Below are 18311 nucleotides of genomic sequence, written 5' to 3' on the forward strand. Positions count from 1 at the left end.
TATCAGCCTAGTGAACCTCCCCTGCACTCCCTCCAAGGCCAAAATATCCTTGTGCAAGTGCGGCGACCAAAACTGCAGGCACTACTCCAGCTGCAGCCTCACCAGTGCCCTGTACAGTTGCAGCAAGACCTCCCTGCTTTTATATTATATCCCCCTCGCTATAAAGGCCAGCATCCCATTCGCCTTCTTGATCACCTGCTGCACCTGCAGACTGGGTTTTTGCAACTCGTGCACAAGGACCCCCAGGTCCCTCTGCACCGTAGCATGCTGCAGCTTTTCGCCCTTTAAATAGTAATCCCTCCTACTATTATTCCTGCCAAAGTGGATAACCTCACACTTGCTAACATTGTACTCCATCTGCCAGGTCCTCACCCACTTGCTCAGCCTATCTAGATCCCTCTGCAGACTTTCCACACCCTCCGCACAACTTGCTTTTCCACTCATCTTTGTGTCATCAGCAAATTTCGACACCCTACACTCAGCCCCCTCCTCCAGATCATCTATATAAATGGTAAATAGCTGAGGCTGCAGCACTCCACTAGTTACCAACCACCAATCAGATTAGCACCCATTGATACCAACTCTCTGCCTCCTGTTAGACAGCCAGTCCACTATCCACGCTAACACCTTACCCCCAACTCCATGCCCCCTAACCTTCTGAAGCAACCTTTTGTGCAGCACCTTATCAAACGCCTTCTGAAAATCGAGAAACACTACATCCACCAGTTCCCCTCTGTCTACCACACTAGTCACGTCCTCATAGAATTACAATAAATTTGTCAAACACAACTTCCCCTTAACGAATCCATGCTGCGTCTGCTTTATCAAAATTCTTCTCAACGTGTCTCGCTATTTCTTTGATGACGGATTCCAGCATTTTTCCAACAACAGACATTAAACTAATCGCCCTATAATTCCCTGTCTTTTGCCTGCTACCTTTTTTTAAACAACAGCGTAACATTAGCCATTTTCCAATCTTCCAGCACTTCCCCGGAATCTAGTGAAGTTTGCTAAATAATCACTAAGGTGTCTACTATCACCTCTGCCATTTCCTTCAGAACCCTGGGATGCATTCCATCTGGTCCTGGGGACTTGTCCACCATCAGTCCTGCTAGTCGATCAAGCACTACCTCTCTTGTGTGTGTGTGTGTGTGTGTGTGTGTGTGTGTGGGGGGGGGGGGGGGAAATCAAGGAGGCTGGGGGCCCCAGGGTTAGTCTACCCTTTCTCTGCAGTATCTGTGTCCCTGAAGCACCACAGGTGCAGTAACCCAATGAGAAACTGAAATCTGTAGTTTAATTAATTGGGGGAAATTAAAGAAACGACATGGCACTTACACTTCAGGCTAGGAAGATGTGACTGGTCAAAATACCTTAAAGCCTGTATATTAGTTCAGATAAAAGCTTGTTGTCCTTGCAGAACATTGTGCTGCTCCTTTTTAATAGGAAATTTGTGAACTCAAAGCACCTATCAATAAATTGTAATATCTTCTTGCGTGGCAAAGGTGTCTCCTTATTGGCAGCAAGTGATGGTGATTAATTGACAATGCGGCTGCCAGAGAAAAATCAATTGATGTAAAATTTTTCCCTTGAGATTTATTGCCTGGTTCAGTGTTGCTTTATAAATATCACTAGGCGCAGAATGAAATGGGTTTGATACTGAGAATTCAAATTTGTGCAAACAAAATTGAAAGCAACCCAAAATGTTTGCTTATATCACCCAAGCTTTTTGCTAAGATATATCCAGCAAGCGTCAGTGCCTCCTATATGGCTGAATTGTTGGTAGTGGTGGAGCTGGAGAAAGGGCAGGTCACAGTTTGCTTCTTGCAAAATTCATTGAATTCAACTCCTTTTGATTGGCAAAGGCAGGTTAAATGTGGACTCTCCCCTTTAATATGTACTTTTTGTGTCTCAGAAATGTGGCGTGTCCTTTTCTTAAAACATATTTGAGTTCCTTTGCTAACATAGTGTTGCCATTTGGTTTTGCAGATAATTAATGCATTGCACCTCACTGTACATTGTTATGGATGGAGCAGGGGAGGAAATTTACACAGCATTAATTTCTCCAATCCCCACCCATCCATAAACAGAAAGGAACTTGGATTCACTTCCCCCTTTTTAAGTAGTGACATATTTCATTAGCAAACTCGAAATGAATGCAGAGGGTTGGTTTATTTTACGCACTAACAACATGGTAAGGAATTTGAAACACTGCCGTTTTTGATTCTTACAGTAAAAGAGCGATAGGATGAGAGAGATTTGCAATGAAGAAACCACAGGGAAACTAAGTATTGTTCCAAAGTTCAGTAAGATGTTCCTTCACTGAGGTTAGGAGATTGAAAATCGGTACTGGATTATCCACTTTCCAGTGATGCTAACATCACACAATGAGAGAGAGACACGGATGAATCGTTTGTCAAGGCAATGGTGCAGAATTTCCAATTAAAGCAATTTGAATGGGCTAGGCGTCAGTTTAGTGCAGTGGCTGGACAGCTTTTTTAAAATTCATTCCTGGGACATGAGTGTCGCTGGCTGGCCAGCATTTATTGCCATCACTAGTTGCCCGTGGAGGGCAGTTGAGAGTCAACCACATTACTGTGGCTCTGGAGTCACATGTAGGCCAGACCAGGTAAGAAAGGCACATGTCCTTCCCTAAAGGACATTAGTGAACGAGATGGGTTTTTCCGACAATCGACAATGGTTTCACAGTCATCAGTAGATTCTTAATTCCGGATATTTCTTATTGAATTCAAATTCCACCATCTGCCATGGTGAGATTCGAACCTGGATCCCCAGAACATTAGCTGAGTTTCTGGATTAATAGTCTAGCGATAATACCATTAGACCATCACCTGGTTAGTGATTCAGAACAACGCCAGTGGAACAGCTCCAGTTCCCATACCGGCTGTGGTCATTCACGAATGCCTGCCTTCTCAACCTTGTCCCTCACCTGGTGATCCTCAGGTTAAATCACCACCAGTCGCAGCCTGTGATCATATGGTGACTTTACCTTCACCTTATACTTCCTGACTTCTTAACCCTCCTGTCTGCTCCCCACCTCCACCCCACTGCACTCTGCTCCAAGTCCTCTTCCTCTCTGCTGCTTGTTACTTCATGACCTCTTTTTTTCCCTCCTTGTGCCCCAATCCCAAATTTGGCAAAACCACCTTAAAGGTTACATCTACTCCCAAGCTCAGAATATCCATTTGTGAATGCTGTGTATGTGCAGCAGCCGAGTCAATATCTCTGAGGAAACATAGATAATCTTTCAGATGGTTCACCTTATCGGGCCCTACCCAAAACTTTAACCATCAGATGATGAAAGCAAAATACTGTAGATTCTGAAATAAAAGAAGAAAATGCTGGATAATCTCAGTAGGTCTGGCAGCGTCTGTGGAGAGAGAAACAGTTAATGGGCAGAACTCTCCCAGAAAAAAACGAAGTGGCGTAAAAGCAAGAATAATGGACAGGTTCACGCTAGTCTGTCAGGCGTGCCCTGCCCTGAATCCACCCATACTCTTTCAGAGTTTGGTGTTTAAACACAATTGTGAGCCTGGCATCAGATCACTGGGCACTGTTGCGCAAGGGGGCCCTGATCCCTCGTGGAAATTGGGACCCCCACTCCTCAGTGGCAAGTTCTCCCACTTCCCCTTCCTGACACGGGTCGCAGGCACCAAGCCTTCCTAATGGATCCCCTGTCTGACCCTCTATATGCCTCCCTCCCCATCATGCTCCCTGACATGGCCCTGCCAAGTGTGCACTGCCTGATCGGTGCTGCCTGGCCATGCTTCAACCGCCCTCAGGGACCACACCCCACACCCTGCCCCGGTGTGGTCGAAGAATCACCCCCTGGTGACCCTTCTACAGAACTTAAGGGGGATAGAAATGTAATGAATTATATATTGGGGCAGGCAGTGGGGGACAGAATGGAAAGTTAATAATAGGTCAGAACTATCAGGTGATCATTGTGTTAATTTGACAGGAGAAACCTCCAACCAAATGTACAACTTTACACTGAAGGCTAACTTTATAGGCACTTTGATTTGGATTGCTCTGACACCAGCATGATGAGCTACATGACAAACTCCTGTCATTAAATGTGGAGACTATTTTCTTCACCAACCTTTTGCTTTATTATGCCTCAGTGAGCACCTTGATGTTTTATAAATTAAATGTGTTAGAAGTGCATGTTGTTTCCACTGGAGCCAGAGGAGACCAAGAATTGAAAAGTTTTATTAAAAGAAATTGGATAGAGAAAAGGAAAAGACTCTGCAAAGTCAGTGATGAAGAATTGTTCATTTAAATGCATCACTGAGTAGAGGAGGAATTGGGAGAGATGACTTTGTGCACAGAGGTTTGTTGGAGCATGGAATCCTTTGCACCAGGGAGTGATTGACGCAGAGACCATTGCTTTTAAGGAAAAATTAGATAAATATTTAAAGGGGAAATTGCAGTAAAAATGTAAGTATACCACAGAACATCAGAACCAGCTGAGTGCTGAGCCTTGAATCAAAATCTGAACATGAGTGAAGTTGGCTGAATGCTCTGCCTCACAGCACAACTTTTATACATTCTTCTCAATGAGGAGAAATTTCTTCAGCCGGAGAGTGGTGAATCTGTGGAACACTTTGCCGCAGAAGGCTGTGGAGGCCAGATCGTTGAGTGTCTTTAAGACAGAGATAAATAGGTTCTTGATAAGGGGATCAGGGGTTATGGGGAAAAACAGGAGAATGGGGATGAGAAAAAAAATAAATCAGCCATGATAGAATGGTGGAGCAGACTTGATGGGTCGAGTGACCTAATTCTGCTCCTATGTCTTATGTCTTATTACCTGCTTGTAATGTACATCCTCATGTTTAAAGTAAACCTTTTACACGAATGCATCTATTTCAGAGCAAATGTGTGAAATACTGGCCAGACGAAATGTCCTTGAAGGAATATGGTGGTATGCGTGTCAGGAATGTTCGTGAGAGCCCAGCCCACGATTATATCTTGAGGGAGCTCAAACTCTCTAAAGTAGGACAGGTAAGAGTGGGTGTAAGAACGGCCACAAGTAGAGTGTGTGTCTTTGTAATAATACTAGAGTGGCGAGAATATCTCCCAGTTTCAGATATGAATGTAAATCTCTGTTTTAGGGGAGCACTGAAAGGACCGTGTGGCAATATCATTTCAAAACGTGGCCAGATCATGGTGTCCCCAGCGATCCGGGCGGTGTCCTGGATTTTCTGGAAGAAGTAAATATCAAACAGGAGAACATCCCAGAAACAGGGCCTATCGTCGTTCACTGCAGGTACAAGAATAGATTGGGTTTGGAGGAGTGGGTTTAACTTCGATAACCGGTCCACCTTGATCATTTTTGACAAGAGTCTTGTCTGAAACAGCCAATAATCTAACTCTGTTACTTTGAAAAGGAATTGCTATAATTGTTCTTGATGGTCATCTGTGAGGTGCACCAAATGTCAGGCATGCCTTCCTCTGGTTACAGCACCCGTTTCATCTGTGGTTGGGATGGAATGCCCTTTTTCCTGTTAAGTGTAAGCTTTGACATGAAATAGTGATTGTGTAATTCCATTTATAGTGCGTGTGAATCCACTGTCCCCATTTTGCAATAAATTGACAGCTTCTATTGTAGAGTTTGCACCAGGGTGACTGATTTCAGAAAATGGCCATAGAATCCCTACAGTGCAGAAGGAGGCCATTTGGCCCATCAAGCCAGCACCGACCAGAATCCTATCCAGGCCATATCCTGTAACCCAGCTTATTTACTCTACTAATTCGCATTAATACTAGGACAATTTAATATGGCCAACCTAACCCGCACATCTTTCGGACTGTGGAAGGAAACCGGAGCACCGAGAGGAAACCCGTGCAGACATGGGGAAAACGTGCAAACTCCATACAGACAGTCACCTGAGGCTGGAATTGAACCCAAGTTCCTGGCACTGAGGCAAATGTGCTAATCACTGTGCCACCCCTATGGTGAGGTGTCACCTCTTGCCATTAAACAGATCTTTAGGATTGGCAAATTGATTGGTGGACTAGCGGAAGCCCTGGCCTGTTAGAACCTGAGAAATATTTGTCATCCACTCCATAACATGAAAGGTTCTGCAATCAGAAAGCTTTTTGTACCTGTCTCCACACTGAGATTGCTTACCTAAATGTGGCTTTTATTCTTTGTCTATCACCTTCCGCCCCGACAAACTCCAACTTAAGATGTTAAGTGCTCATTAGATACAAACTTGAGTAAGTTGCATCCGCTATCTCAGTAAGTGGCTGCTATTCATGTGGGAGCTTTAACATCAAAACAATATTACTTTGCTTCTGCATCAGTGCTGAGTCCACTTCAATTCTCTCGAATTCTGTATGCCCATCTTTTAACACCCCTGCCTCACACACGCACGGGGCTTGCCCACTATCTGGGGTTGCTGAAGCCACGTGCAAGAGTCCTCCTGTTCCTCCAGCTAATTCAGTACAAATCAGAAGTCAGACTTTCCTGGTTCAGGTCTGCAGTAAGACTGTACAGGACCATTATTTATCCACAGTGAGAAAAGAGTTATGAAGGATTACATGCCATTACTGTAAATGTAGCAGGCAATGTAAAGTTAGATTTTATTTTAAAGTGCTGTTCCAGCCCAGAAATCCAATTATCTCATAACCTTGCGCTCAAAGTCCAGAACGGTACTTTTATTTTTGAAAAATTGTTTTAATGTGGTAAAGCTTCCACATCGTGTCACTAGTTAAGATATTTCGGGAGTTGGTTAGCTCAGTTGGCTGGACGGCTGGTTCATGCTGCAGAGTGATGCCAACAGCACAGGTTCAATTCTCATAGCGGCTGAGGCTATTCATGAAAACCCCCTTTTTAACCTTGCCCCTTGCCTGAGATGTGATGATCCTCAGGTTAAATCACCACCAGCCTATGGTCATCTGGGGCAATGGCGACTTTACCTTGCCTTTTACCTAAAAGTATTTCTATGTAAATGGATAAATTCCAGTGAATATAAACGGGAGGTAATTTTGTGATGATCTTACAACAATTCAATTGGACACCTGCTGTAGATTCCACTGTCATTGCTCATTATTTAAGCTGAATGGTGTTGGACTAGCCAGGGAAGAGATTGAGGGGAGATCTGAGAGTGATAACATATTTAATGCTTACCACGTCCAGTTATTTCAAAGCAGCAATCAACAAAGCAAACATTGCTGAGCTGAATTGGTAAATCAGAGTATAAATCTGACGCTGTCATGCTGAAGCACTTTAGAGCTTGCACAAGTCTCAAATTTATTTCCATTTTGAGCAGTAAAGCAAAATAAAAATATTCAAGCTCTGAAAGTATTACAGTAAAGAGCCATAAGACCATGGAGGCAGCACAGTGGTTAGCACTGCTGCCTCTCAGCGCCAGGGACTTGGGTTTGATTCCTGGCTTGGTTTGCTGTCTGGGTGGAGTTTGCACGTTCTCCCCATGTCTGCATGGGTTTCCTCCAGGTGCTCCAGTTTCCTCCCACAGTCAAAGATGTGCTGGCTAGGTGCATTGACCCAAACCAGCGCGGGAGTGTGGTGACTAGGGGAATTTCACAATAACTTTGTTGCAGTGTTAATGTAAGCCTATTTGTGATTAATAAATAAACTTACTTCTGTAGTTGGACCAAAGGAATTAGAATAGTTAGCAAAATTTGGACTCAACCTTTGTGAGGCATTTAAGAAGGACTGCTTTGACAAAGGGTCATGTGGACTCAACGTCAGCTCTTTTCTCCTTGACAGATGCTGCCAGACCTGCTGAGATTTTCCAGCATTTTCTCTTTTGGTTTAACAAAGGTCCTTTTATTTGTTTATAAGATACTAATTGGAATTAATTGGTTACTCTTGAGTACAATTTTAGCTTGCACAACTGCAATGGATTTGATAAGGCAAGTTCAGAATTGATGACAGGAAAACAACTTCTTCATTCAGTGATATCCAGGGGAGAATAGTTGGGACAGAAACTCTGGGATTGCTCTTGAGACAAGATACTGTGAAGGGAGAAAGTAGGTTCCCATGACCATAGGACCATTAGATATAGAATTAGGTCATTTGACCCATCAAGTCTGCTCTGCCATTCGATCATGGTTGATATGTTTCTCAACTCCATTCTCCTGGCTTCTCTCCGTAACCTTTAAAACCAACTAGGGACAATTCAACCTAACCCACACCTCTTTGGATTACGGGAGGAGACTGGAGCACCTGGAAGAAACCTACGCAGACATAGGGAGAATATGCCGACACCATACATACAGTTACTCAAGACTGGAATCGAATCCAGGCCCCTGGTGCAGTGAAGCAGCAGTGCTAATCATTGTGCCACCGTGCCGCATGGAAGGATTCCATCAGCATGGATTTGGCAATGATTTTAGGAGAAACTATGAAGCTGGGCTAGCGCTTAATATAAAAAAGGATAGCAAGAGTTTTTATAAATATATAAAAAGGAAGAGGCTGGCTAGGGTGAATGTTGGTCCTTTAGAGGATGAGAAAGGGGACCTAGTGGTAGGGGATGGGGATATGGCTAAGGTATTGAATAACTTTTTCGTTTCTGTCTTCACGGAGGAGGACGTGAATAATTTGCCAGGTGTTAGCGATGGAAAGGTGGTAGGACTGGAGGGTCTTAATGACATTACTGTTACTAGAGAGGCGGTGCTCGACAGACTGGAGGGGCTGATTGTGGACAAGTCCCCAGGACCGGATGGAATGCATCCGAGGGTTCTGAAAGAAATGGCGGAGGTGATAGTGGATGCCTTGGTGGTTATTTTCCAGACGTCACTGGATTCCGGGGAAGTGCCGGATGATTGGAAAACGGCTAATGTTACGCCGTTGTTTAAGAAGGGTGCCAGGCAAAAGGCGGGGAATTATAGGCCGGTTAGTTTAACGTCTGTGGTAGGTAAAATGTTAGAATCTGTCATTAAGGAGGAAATTGCGAGGCATCTTGAAGGGAATTGCTTGATAGAGCAGACGCAGCATGGTTTCATTAAAGGGAAGTCGTGTCTGACAAATTTACTGGAGTTCTACGAGGATGTGTCTAGGGCGGTGGATAGAGGAGAGCCGGTGGATGTGGTCTTTCTAGATTTTCAGAAGGCGTTTGACAAAGTACCTCGCAAGAGGTTATTGCAGAAGGTCGTGGGACATGGAGTTGGGGGTAGGGTGTTAGCGTGGATAGAGGATTGGTTGTCAAATAGGAGGCAGAGAGTGGGGGTCAACGGGTGCTATTCGGGTTGGCGGATGGTGACTAGTGGAGTGCCCCAGGGGTCGGTGCTGGGGCCTCAGCTTTTTACCATTTATATAGATGATCTGGAGGAGGGAACCGAGTGTAGGGTGTCGAAATTTGCTGATGACACCAAGATTGGGGGAACGGCAAATTGTGCGGAGGGTGTGGAGAGTCTGCAGAAGGATCTAGATAGGCTGGGCGAATGGGCCAGGAAATGGCAAATGGAATTTAATGTTGGCAAGTGTGAGGTGGTCCACTTTGGTAGGAATAATGGTAGGAAGGACTATTACTTACGGGGCGAAAAACTGCAGCAGGCGACGGTGCAGAGGGACCTCGGGGTCCTTGTGCATGAGTCGCAAAAACCCAGCTTGCAGGTGCAGCAGGTGGTCAGGAAGGCGAATGGGATGCTGGCCTTCATAGCGAGGGGGATTGAATATAAAAGTAGGGAGGTCTTGCTGCAGCTGTATAGGGCATTGGTGAGGCCGCAGCTGGAGTACTGTGTGCAGTTTTGGGCGCCGCACCTGCGCAAAGATATTTTGGCCTTGGAGGGAGTGCAGAGGAGGTTACTAGGCTGATACCGGAGTTGAGGGGGTTGAGCTATGAGGAGAGGCTGAATAAACCAGGCTTGTACTCGTTAGAGTTTAGAAGAATGAGGGGAGATCTCATTGAGACGTATAAGATGATGAATGGGATGGATAGGATAAAGGTGGAAAGACTCTTCCCACTCAAAAAAGACAGTAGGACTGGGGGCACAGCCTCAAGATAAAAGGGGGGCGGTTTAGAACGGAGTTGAGGAGGAACTTCTTCACTCATAGGGTGGTGAACCTCTGGAATTCTCTGCCCGTTGAAGTGGTGGAGGCTGCCTCGCTAAACATTTTTAAGACGCGGGTTGATGGGTTTTTGATAGGAGAGGGGATTAAGGGTTATGGGGAGAGGGCAGGAAAGTGGAACTGAGCAGCGACAGATCAGCCATGATCTTATTGAATGGCGGGGCAGGCTTGAAGGGCTAGATGGCCTACTCCTGCTCCTATTTCTTATGTTCTTATGATGGCAAGTGGATATTCCTCGGTAGTCTGCTTTATCTCCATTCTTGAAGATGGTGGTGATGACAGCATTCCTGAAATTGGCGGGAATTACTTCTGTCTCCCAGATTTTCAGCAACGGCTGATGGAGATGACAGGTGATCTCTTCTCCAAATTTGAAAATCTCTGCTGGAATTCCATTCATTCCTTCGGCCTTTCCATTCTTCGTGTTTAACGGCATCTTCGACTTTGTGCTTGGTGGGAGTCTCACGTCATCTTTGGTAACTATGGGAATTTCCTCAAACACATTCTCTTGTATAATTGTATCACGGTTCAGGAGTTCTTGTTCTCACCATCGAAAGCTGATGTTTTCTCTGTCTCAAGTTCTGTCCATACTCGTACCAGTTTGAGGCTTAGGGTGTTGGGTCCATACATTGCCTTGGTGGCACTGAAGAACTCCCTAGGTGCCATGCTTGTTGGTGAGGAGTCCACCATTGGTTCTTGACATCTTTAGTTCTTTATACCTCCGCCTTTACTGATGGGTGAGCTCTCCTATTTGCTGGATGTATGGTTTTGCCAGGTGCACTGAGCTTTTCCTTGTCTTGTTGATGAGGTCTTGGATGGTGTGATCATTCTTACTGAACCAGTCTTGCTGTTTCCAGGTCTTGTAGCCAAAGGTTTCTTCACTTTTACTCCACTCTATTAAAATGAACACTCGAGATCTTGGCGAAAACATTGTCGGAATTTTGCTTGCATAGTTGGCTCTTGAAGCCATTTAACTTTGATATTTTTCTTTGAGCTGTTTCTTCTCTCTCTCTCGCACGCTCGCTCGCTTTCGCACGCACACACACACACTCACTCTCACACTCTCTCTCTCTCTCTCTCTCTCTCTCTCTCTCTCCAGGTGTGGATGAGCCAGTGTCATTGGCACTGTTCATTGCCTTGGTGATGAGGGCATCCTTTTGGTTTCTGGATCAGACAATGACTAAGTTGATCACGTACCGGTGCTTTGATTGTGGATGTGTCCAGGAAGTCTTGAACTTGTCTTTTTGGCTGAAGAGTGTGTTGGTGATGACAAGCTGGTGTTCTGTGCTTTTGGTGGGCAGGAGAATCCCAGTGCAGTTGCAATTCCCAAATGGTTCCTTTCCAGCCCTGTCATTGAAGTCCTCCAAGGGGATGACCTTATCTTCCTTGGGAATGTTGGAGAGTATGCCTCCTTTGGATTCGTCATTGGCATCAAGGGTTGGGGTGTGGGCAGTCACGACTGTTGCCTGCTGATTCTTGTAGTCGGATGGTCATGAGGCATTTGTTGATGCTGACGGGGAGCGTCGAGAGTCATTTGATAAATTTGTTCTTGATAGTGAATCAAATTCCATGCATCCTGGGCTGGTCCTCGGGTTTTTCTCTCCAAAAGAAAGTGTAACCACAGCCATATTCCCACAACTGCCCTTCGCCTGGTCTTTGAGTTTCTTGCAGAACAATGACATCAATGTTAAAGTGCCTGAGTTCGCAGGCAGATCTCTGTTCCGGTCGATTCTTTTGCTTATTGTCCATAAGGATTTGTACATTCCAAATTCCAAAGCCATGTTTTAACCCTGATTTTCTGGCTGCAGGTAGATGAGCTGCTGGTTGTGGTTTTCCAGTCAAGTTGCAGACAGAACAGATTTTTAGGGCCGAAGGGCCTGTTTCCTGTGCTGTATTGTTCTTTGATCTATCTTTTCCTGTCCACTGCCTATGTACCAGTCCAAAGCTAGAGACTTCCAGGTCTCACGATCCTGTCCCCATCACCTCTTGCCCATTGTTGCAGGAGCTGTCTGTGTGGGTGTGCTGGTTTCCTCCAGGTTGATACCTGGGACATCTTTTAACATGGGTATGCCGTAGTACATCAGCAGAAACATTAGTCCTTGACAGAGGGTGGGTCCAGTCCCAATAACAAAGGGGCCTCAACGACGGGGGTTCTCTTCCCCCCCCTGCAGCCTTCATCCGTCATCATAGCCAATCATATGAGTATCTTCTGCCTGATCCGCCGTTGAGGGCTTGTTTTGGATTGTGCTTTGTCTGGCTTCTCCACCTCTGACATTATCATGGGTGACCCAGCTGGGAGGTTCAGACTCCTGACAGCATCTCTCTTGTTCAAACCTCTCCACCACACCAAGGTGGCAGTCTGAGGAAAGGTCTTTGTATCAAGCTGCTATTACAGAAAGGAGCATAGCAGTGATTGTAGAATTGGCTACACTTCATTGGTTTGAAGCTTGAATGGTCCCAATGGGACCTGCCTTATGGCACAGAACATTCCAGTAGCTGTTCCTCTGCTGCCTAATTGGCAAAACTTGCGTATAAATATCCTGAAAAATGATTTCCAAAAGCCTTGTATCTCCCCTGTTCTGGGTTTAAATTAATATCGTCTATGATTTGATTTATTATTGTCACATGTATTAGAATACAGTGAAAAGTGTAGTTTCATGCACACTATACAGACAAAGCATAACACTCATAGAGAAGGAAAGAAGAGGGTACAGAATATAGAGTTAGCTCAGGTGTTGAGAAAGATCAACTTAATGCGAGTTGTCAGAAGGGTACAGAACTTAGCCCTGCAATCGTAAACTTTCTCTGAGACAGCAGCAGAGCATGATATATCTGTCCATGCCCTTCACATATTCCCCAGAGTCACCAAGATGCACTTGTAGTAACCTGCTTACAACATGTCACAAAGAGCTGGGAGCAAGTCTCTTTTGTCTTAACTTGAATGTTTATAATAAATGTTTATTTTAATTCACAAATATTTGGGATCTGTTTTAGAGCATGTAAAGTGACTTTTGCATGTGTTTCTTTTAAACATCACCCCTCAGCAACCCTGTCCTAAAGCTGGGGAATCCAGTTGATCACTCAAGTTTTTAAATTTAAAGTTCATTAGTGTCACAGGTAGGCTTACATTAACACTGCATTGAAGTTACTGTGAAAATCCCCTAGTTGCCACACTTCAGCACCTGTTCGGGTACACAGGGAGAATTTAGCATGGCCAGTGCACCCAACCAGCACAACTTAAGGATTGTCTTTTTTTAATGTGTTGCTTGACCTGAAGCAATCACAACCCGATCCTATCATCAGCCAGTGTCCATTTTTAGTGCCAGTTCGGAGAGTCTCTAGAATTTGCCAACACTTGAGACTAGCATAGCTTCCCTACTGTCGTCCATGTAGAGATGAGTGAATTCAACACAGGCTAAGGATGGAATCTGGTAATACCCTGGCCTATGTGACTTTAAGAGCGGCATGCTGGCACTGCTACCTCACAGCACCAGAGGACTTGGGTTCAATTTTGGCCTCAGGTCACTGTCTGTGTGGAGTCTGCATGTTCTCCCATTGCCTGCATGGGTTTCCTCCAGGTGCTCCAGTTTCCTCCCACAGCCCAAAGATGTGCGGGTTAGGTTGATTGGCCATGCTAAATTGACCGTAGTGTCGGGGGACTAACAGATGTAGGGTTACGGAAATATAGGTGGGTGGAAGTGTGGAGGGTGCAGACTCGATGGGCTGAATGGCTGCCTCCTGCACTGTAGGGATTCTATGATTAAAGATTCTATGAATTCGAGATTCCAATGCAGAGCTGGTGGCAGTTGAAGTGAGGTTTCATCTTCTGCCAAAAGCTGGTCACTGGACCATGCTTGAGTCTGATGTGGGTTTATAGATACAAACAGCTACTTTATCACTGACAGTAATCCTTTGGCATGGTGATGACTGCTTTAACCTTCAAGTCAATTAAAAAGGGTAAACTGAAACATTGATGGAGTTAATGGTGCATTTTAATATTTACATTCCCTCCTTCCCTCCCCCAATTGGAAGAGAAAGCAGGCAAAAAATAATCACTGCTCATCTTAACTGTGGATTTGCAAATCCTCCAGAATAATAATGTTGCAGCAACATCCTGCAGAGCAAAAGGATGAATGATTGAATTTACTTTTTAAACCCTTTTTGTTTTCTTGCAATTTTCTTCTGACTTCTGCCGATTCACGGGCTAACTGAAGCATTTGGCTCACAATATCTGAAGTGAGCAATTTTTGAAAAGCTGTATCAGCAGGTTATATATAACCAAGTGGACATCAAATCAGAGTCCAGATCTGTCCTTGCTCATTCGCACTCTTTCCAACAGAGTTAACAATGGGAACACACTCATTTTCTTTTATATCTCACCATCGCCTCCATTCGCTCCACTCTTCCTTGATCCCTCACTGTTTCCCTCCTAAATGGTAAATTTCCCTCTGTTCATTAAACATCAAAGGTTTATAGAGTTCCTACTTTATGAATTCATTGTCAGCATCAAACACTGCCACCTCAGACATGAGAATGCAACACTTTACTCCCATGATGCACATGCAGCATGGTGGCACAGTGGTTAGAGCCAGGTACGCAGATTCAGTTCTGACCTTGGGTGACTGCCTGTGTGAAGTTTGCATGTTCTCCCCATGTCAGCATGGGTTTCCTCCACAGTCCAAAAATGTGCTGGTTGGATGGATTGGATATGCTGAATTGCCCCTTGGTGCCAGGAGGATTAGTATGGTAAATATGTGGGGTTATAGGGAAAGGGCCTGGGTGGGATTGTTGTTGGTGCAGTCATGATGGGCAAATAGCCTCTTCTGCACTGCAGGGATTCCAGGATTGCCTTAGCCCTGACAACAGAATAATCCCTGTCAATGCGCATTTAATTGTCAGTTTTAATCTGATTGAAGTCGTAACTTCATTACTTTGGGAAGTAATCCTTGGGTTATAATCTTGAAAATCCAATCTCTTTCTACCAACAGTGCAGGGATTGGACGCACAGGTACTTTTATTGTGATCGACATCCTCATCGATATCATTAGAGAGAAAGGTAGGTGTGAAACCCGGTGTCCATTCACAGCAGCCTTCTGCCAATCATCTTTCCACAAAAGAAGTGATTCTTTTCCAACTATTGTAGAAATGCAATCATTTGGAATTGTGCTAAATAAAATTGATATCCAAATTGACAAGAGCTTCAGTTATTGAACATAGCCTGATTTGCTGTTCCTGTGTGCAGTCTGCATCATCAATGCAAAAGCAGGACCAATCTGGCATAGCTTTTAAATCAAATAGTTCTAAATTTCTCTTGTCCTACGTGAGTGGTAGGGAATAACATGTTTTGGTGCATGAGCATTTGGAGCAGTTTGTGGGACAACTCTTAAGCATGTTCATAAATCATAGAGGCTTACTGCATTGAAACAGGCCCTTCGGCCCAACTTGTCCATGCTGTCTTTTTTTTCAAACCCCTAAGCTGGTCCCAATTGCCAGCACTTGGCTCATATACCCATGTAACTGTCTAAATGCTTTTTAAAAGACAAAATTGTACCCATCTGTACTACTACCTCTGGCAGCTTGTTCCAGACGCTCACCACCCTCTAAAAAAAATTGCCCCTCTGGACACTTTTGTATGTGTTTAGTATAGGAAACCTGGCCAGCACCTACGAGTTGGGCTTGTTTCCGTGCTGCATATCTCTATGGCCTGATCTAAAACGTGTTCGTGTCGGTATTGTCCTGGCTCTGTTGAATTATACTTTGTGAGTTAAGGCTTTGGGAGTGGCTTGATATGCAGATCCTTCAGTGGGGATATGATGTGTAATGTGGGATTTTGCACTGTAGGTGTAGATTGTGACATTGATGTCCCAAAGAGTATCCAGATGGTGCGGTCGCAGCGTTCTGGGATGGTTCAGACAGAGGCTCAGTACAGATTCATTTACATGGCTGTTCAGCACTATATCGAAACACTGCAGCGTCGGATCGAGGAGGAGCAGGTACAACACATTCAGTGAGCAGAAATGTTAACACTAGTACTATTTAATATGTTCTTTTTCCACAAACAATTCTCTTTCCACTGCCCTGTTTATAGCTAGTTGTTCATTACGACAACAATTTGTGTAGATTTAGACAAGTAATTGACTTCCACCCAAGGAGATTGAGTGGGTAATGTGTTTTTATCATATTGAATGTGTAAATAAATTGCATAGTCCTCATAGGGAGATCCTGACTGTTACAGGTAGCTGAGAAACATTTGCTGTCATTCTTCAGTTATAATTGGCACAGTGGTTAGCACTGCTGCCTCACAGCGCCAGGGACTCAGGTTCAATTCCCAGCCTGGGTCACTGTGCAGAATCTGCATGTTCTCCCTGTGACTGCGTGGGTTTCCTTCGGGTGCTGCGGTTTCCTTCCCTGGTACAAAGATGTGTGGGTTAGGTTGATTGGCCATGTTAAATTGCCCCTTTAGTGTCAGGGGGATTAGCAGGGTAGATACGTGAGGTTATGGGGATATGGTCTGGGTGGAATTGTTGTTGGTGCAGGTTCAATGGGCTGAATGGCCGCCTCCAGCAACAGTAGGGATTCAATGATTCTCAGATATTGTTTTAGGTGCAAATAAATTAATGGGCTCAGTTAGGCATAGCTACAACACAGAGGAAAAACAGGGCTGTGTTAAACCGAGATCAAGGTTGCGAGAAGGAAGATACATCTCTAATATCCAACACGCAGGAAAAAGCTGGGTTTATTTTCCCTCTCCCGTCAGTAGATTTCAGTGGAGAGAAAAACAATATCTGGCCCAATGCAGAGAGAAGAAGCTCTCTCTCAGCTTTAATGAGTATAAACCATAAGGTTTGCCATTTTTTTTCAATTAATCCAGTGTGCTCTGGAATTAGGCTGGTAGAATGTGTACCTGCACAGAAGTGCTCTTCAGAGACAAGACTCCAGAGCTGCACTTATTAATGACCTGGATTTGTCCCACAGTCCAAAGATGTGCAGGTTAGGCGGATTGGCCATGCTAAATTGCTCCTTAGTGTCAAGGGAATTAGGGTAAACCTGAGGGGTTACAAGCATAGGGGTTCGGTGGGATTGTGGTCAGTGCAGACTTGATAGGCTAAATGGCTGCCTCCTGCACTGTAGGGATACCAGTATGGATAATGGGATACAAGACCACATAGTAAAGTTTGGTGATGACACAAAGCTGGGTGGCATTGTGAGCACTAGAGGTGGAAGCACAATAGTAACACTGCAAAGAGATATTAATAGATCATATGAACAGATAAAACTGGAAATTTGAGGCAAATGAGTCATCCATTTGAGATCTATAGGGATGAAGCAGGATAATTTCTAAATGGGCAGCTGGAAACAGTGCAGATTCTAAGCTATTTGTGGGTCCAGGTAAGTGGAATATTGGTCATGAACAGGTCCAGAAAATAATTTAGAAGACGGCAGAATGCTTCTGGCCTTTAGAGCTAGAGGGCTGGAATATAAGGGGCAGAAGTTGTGCTACAGCTATACAAAGTCTTAAGTCACGTGGAATGCTGTGAGCAGTGCTGGGCATCATACTTAGAGAAGTACATATTGGCTTTAAGGCCTGTGCAGCCTAGATTTGTCAGATTGATACTTGGATTTCAAGAGTTAAATTACAAGGCGAGGTTATTTGATTTATTATTGTCACATGAGTTGGGATACAGTAAAAAGTATTGTTTCTTGCATGCCATACAGACAAAGCATACTGTACATAGAGAAGAAAAGGAGAGAGTGCAGAATGTAGTGTTACAGTCATAGCAAGGGTGTAGAGAAAGATCAGCTTAAGCAAGGTAGGTCCATTAAAAAGTCTGAATGAAAGCTTTGTTAGAGTCTAAAAGAGTTAGAATGAAGTTTTAGAAACGTAGAACGAGAGTAAAAGAGAATTAGAGGGTATGCTGGGCACAGCTTGCACGAAGTCACCTCGGTCGGGTGCCATCTTGGTGCTAGTCAATTTTTACACAATTTTACACAAAATAAAGTAGTATTCTCTGGAATTTGAAGGTTAAGGGGTGATTAGTTTGGTTTCCAAGATATAATAAAGAACAGAACAATAAAGAGAAACTATCCCCGTTAGTCGGGGAGACTGGGACTGATGGGGGGCATAGTCAAAAAATTAGAGACTGACCATTCAGGAGTGAAGCCAGGAAACACACACAAGATGATAGTGCTTTGGAATGATCTCCCACAAACAGCAATTGATGCTGCATCAATTGTTAATTCTCAATCAGAGATG

General features: G+C 44.4%; 1 protein-coding gene across 1 annotated transcript in view; it reads left to right on the forward strand.

The window, feature by feature from the left end:
* ptpn11a (protein tyrosine phosphatase non-receptor type 11a) overlaps positions 1–18311 on the forward strand; it is a 67208-nt gene that overhangs the window by 37135 nt on the left and 11762 nt on the right. Inside the window, exons 10-13 of the mRNA XM_080208130.1 lie at positions 4891–5022; positions 5133–5287; positions 15046–15113; positions 15899–16050. Coding sequence (XP_080064256.1) covers positions 4891–5022; positions 5133–5287; positions 15046–15113; positions 15899–16050 — 507 coding nt within the window. The remainder of the gene's footprint in view (positions 1–4890; positions 5023–5132; positions 5288–15045; positions 15114–15898; positions 16051–18311) is intronic.

Source organism: Carcharhinus amblyrhynchos, chromosome 20 (genome assembly GCF_965287045.1).
Source record: "Carcharhinus amblyrhynchos chromosome 20, sCarAmb.v2.hapA, whole genome shotgun sequence".
NCBI lineage: Eukaryota > Metazoa > Chordata > Chondrichthyes > Carcharhiniformes > Carcharhinidae > Carcharhinus > Carcharhinus amblyrhynchos.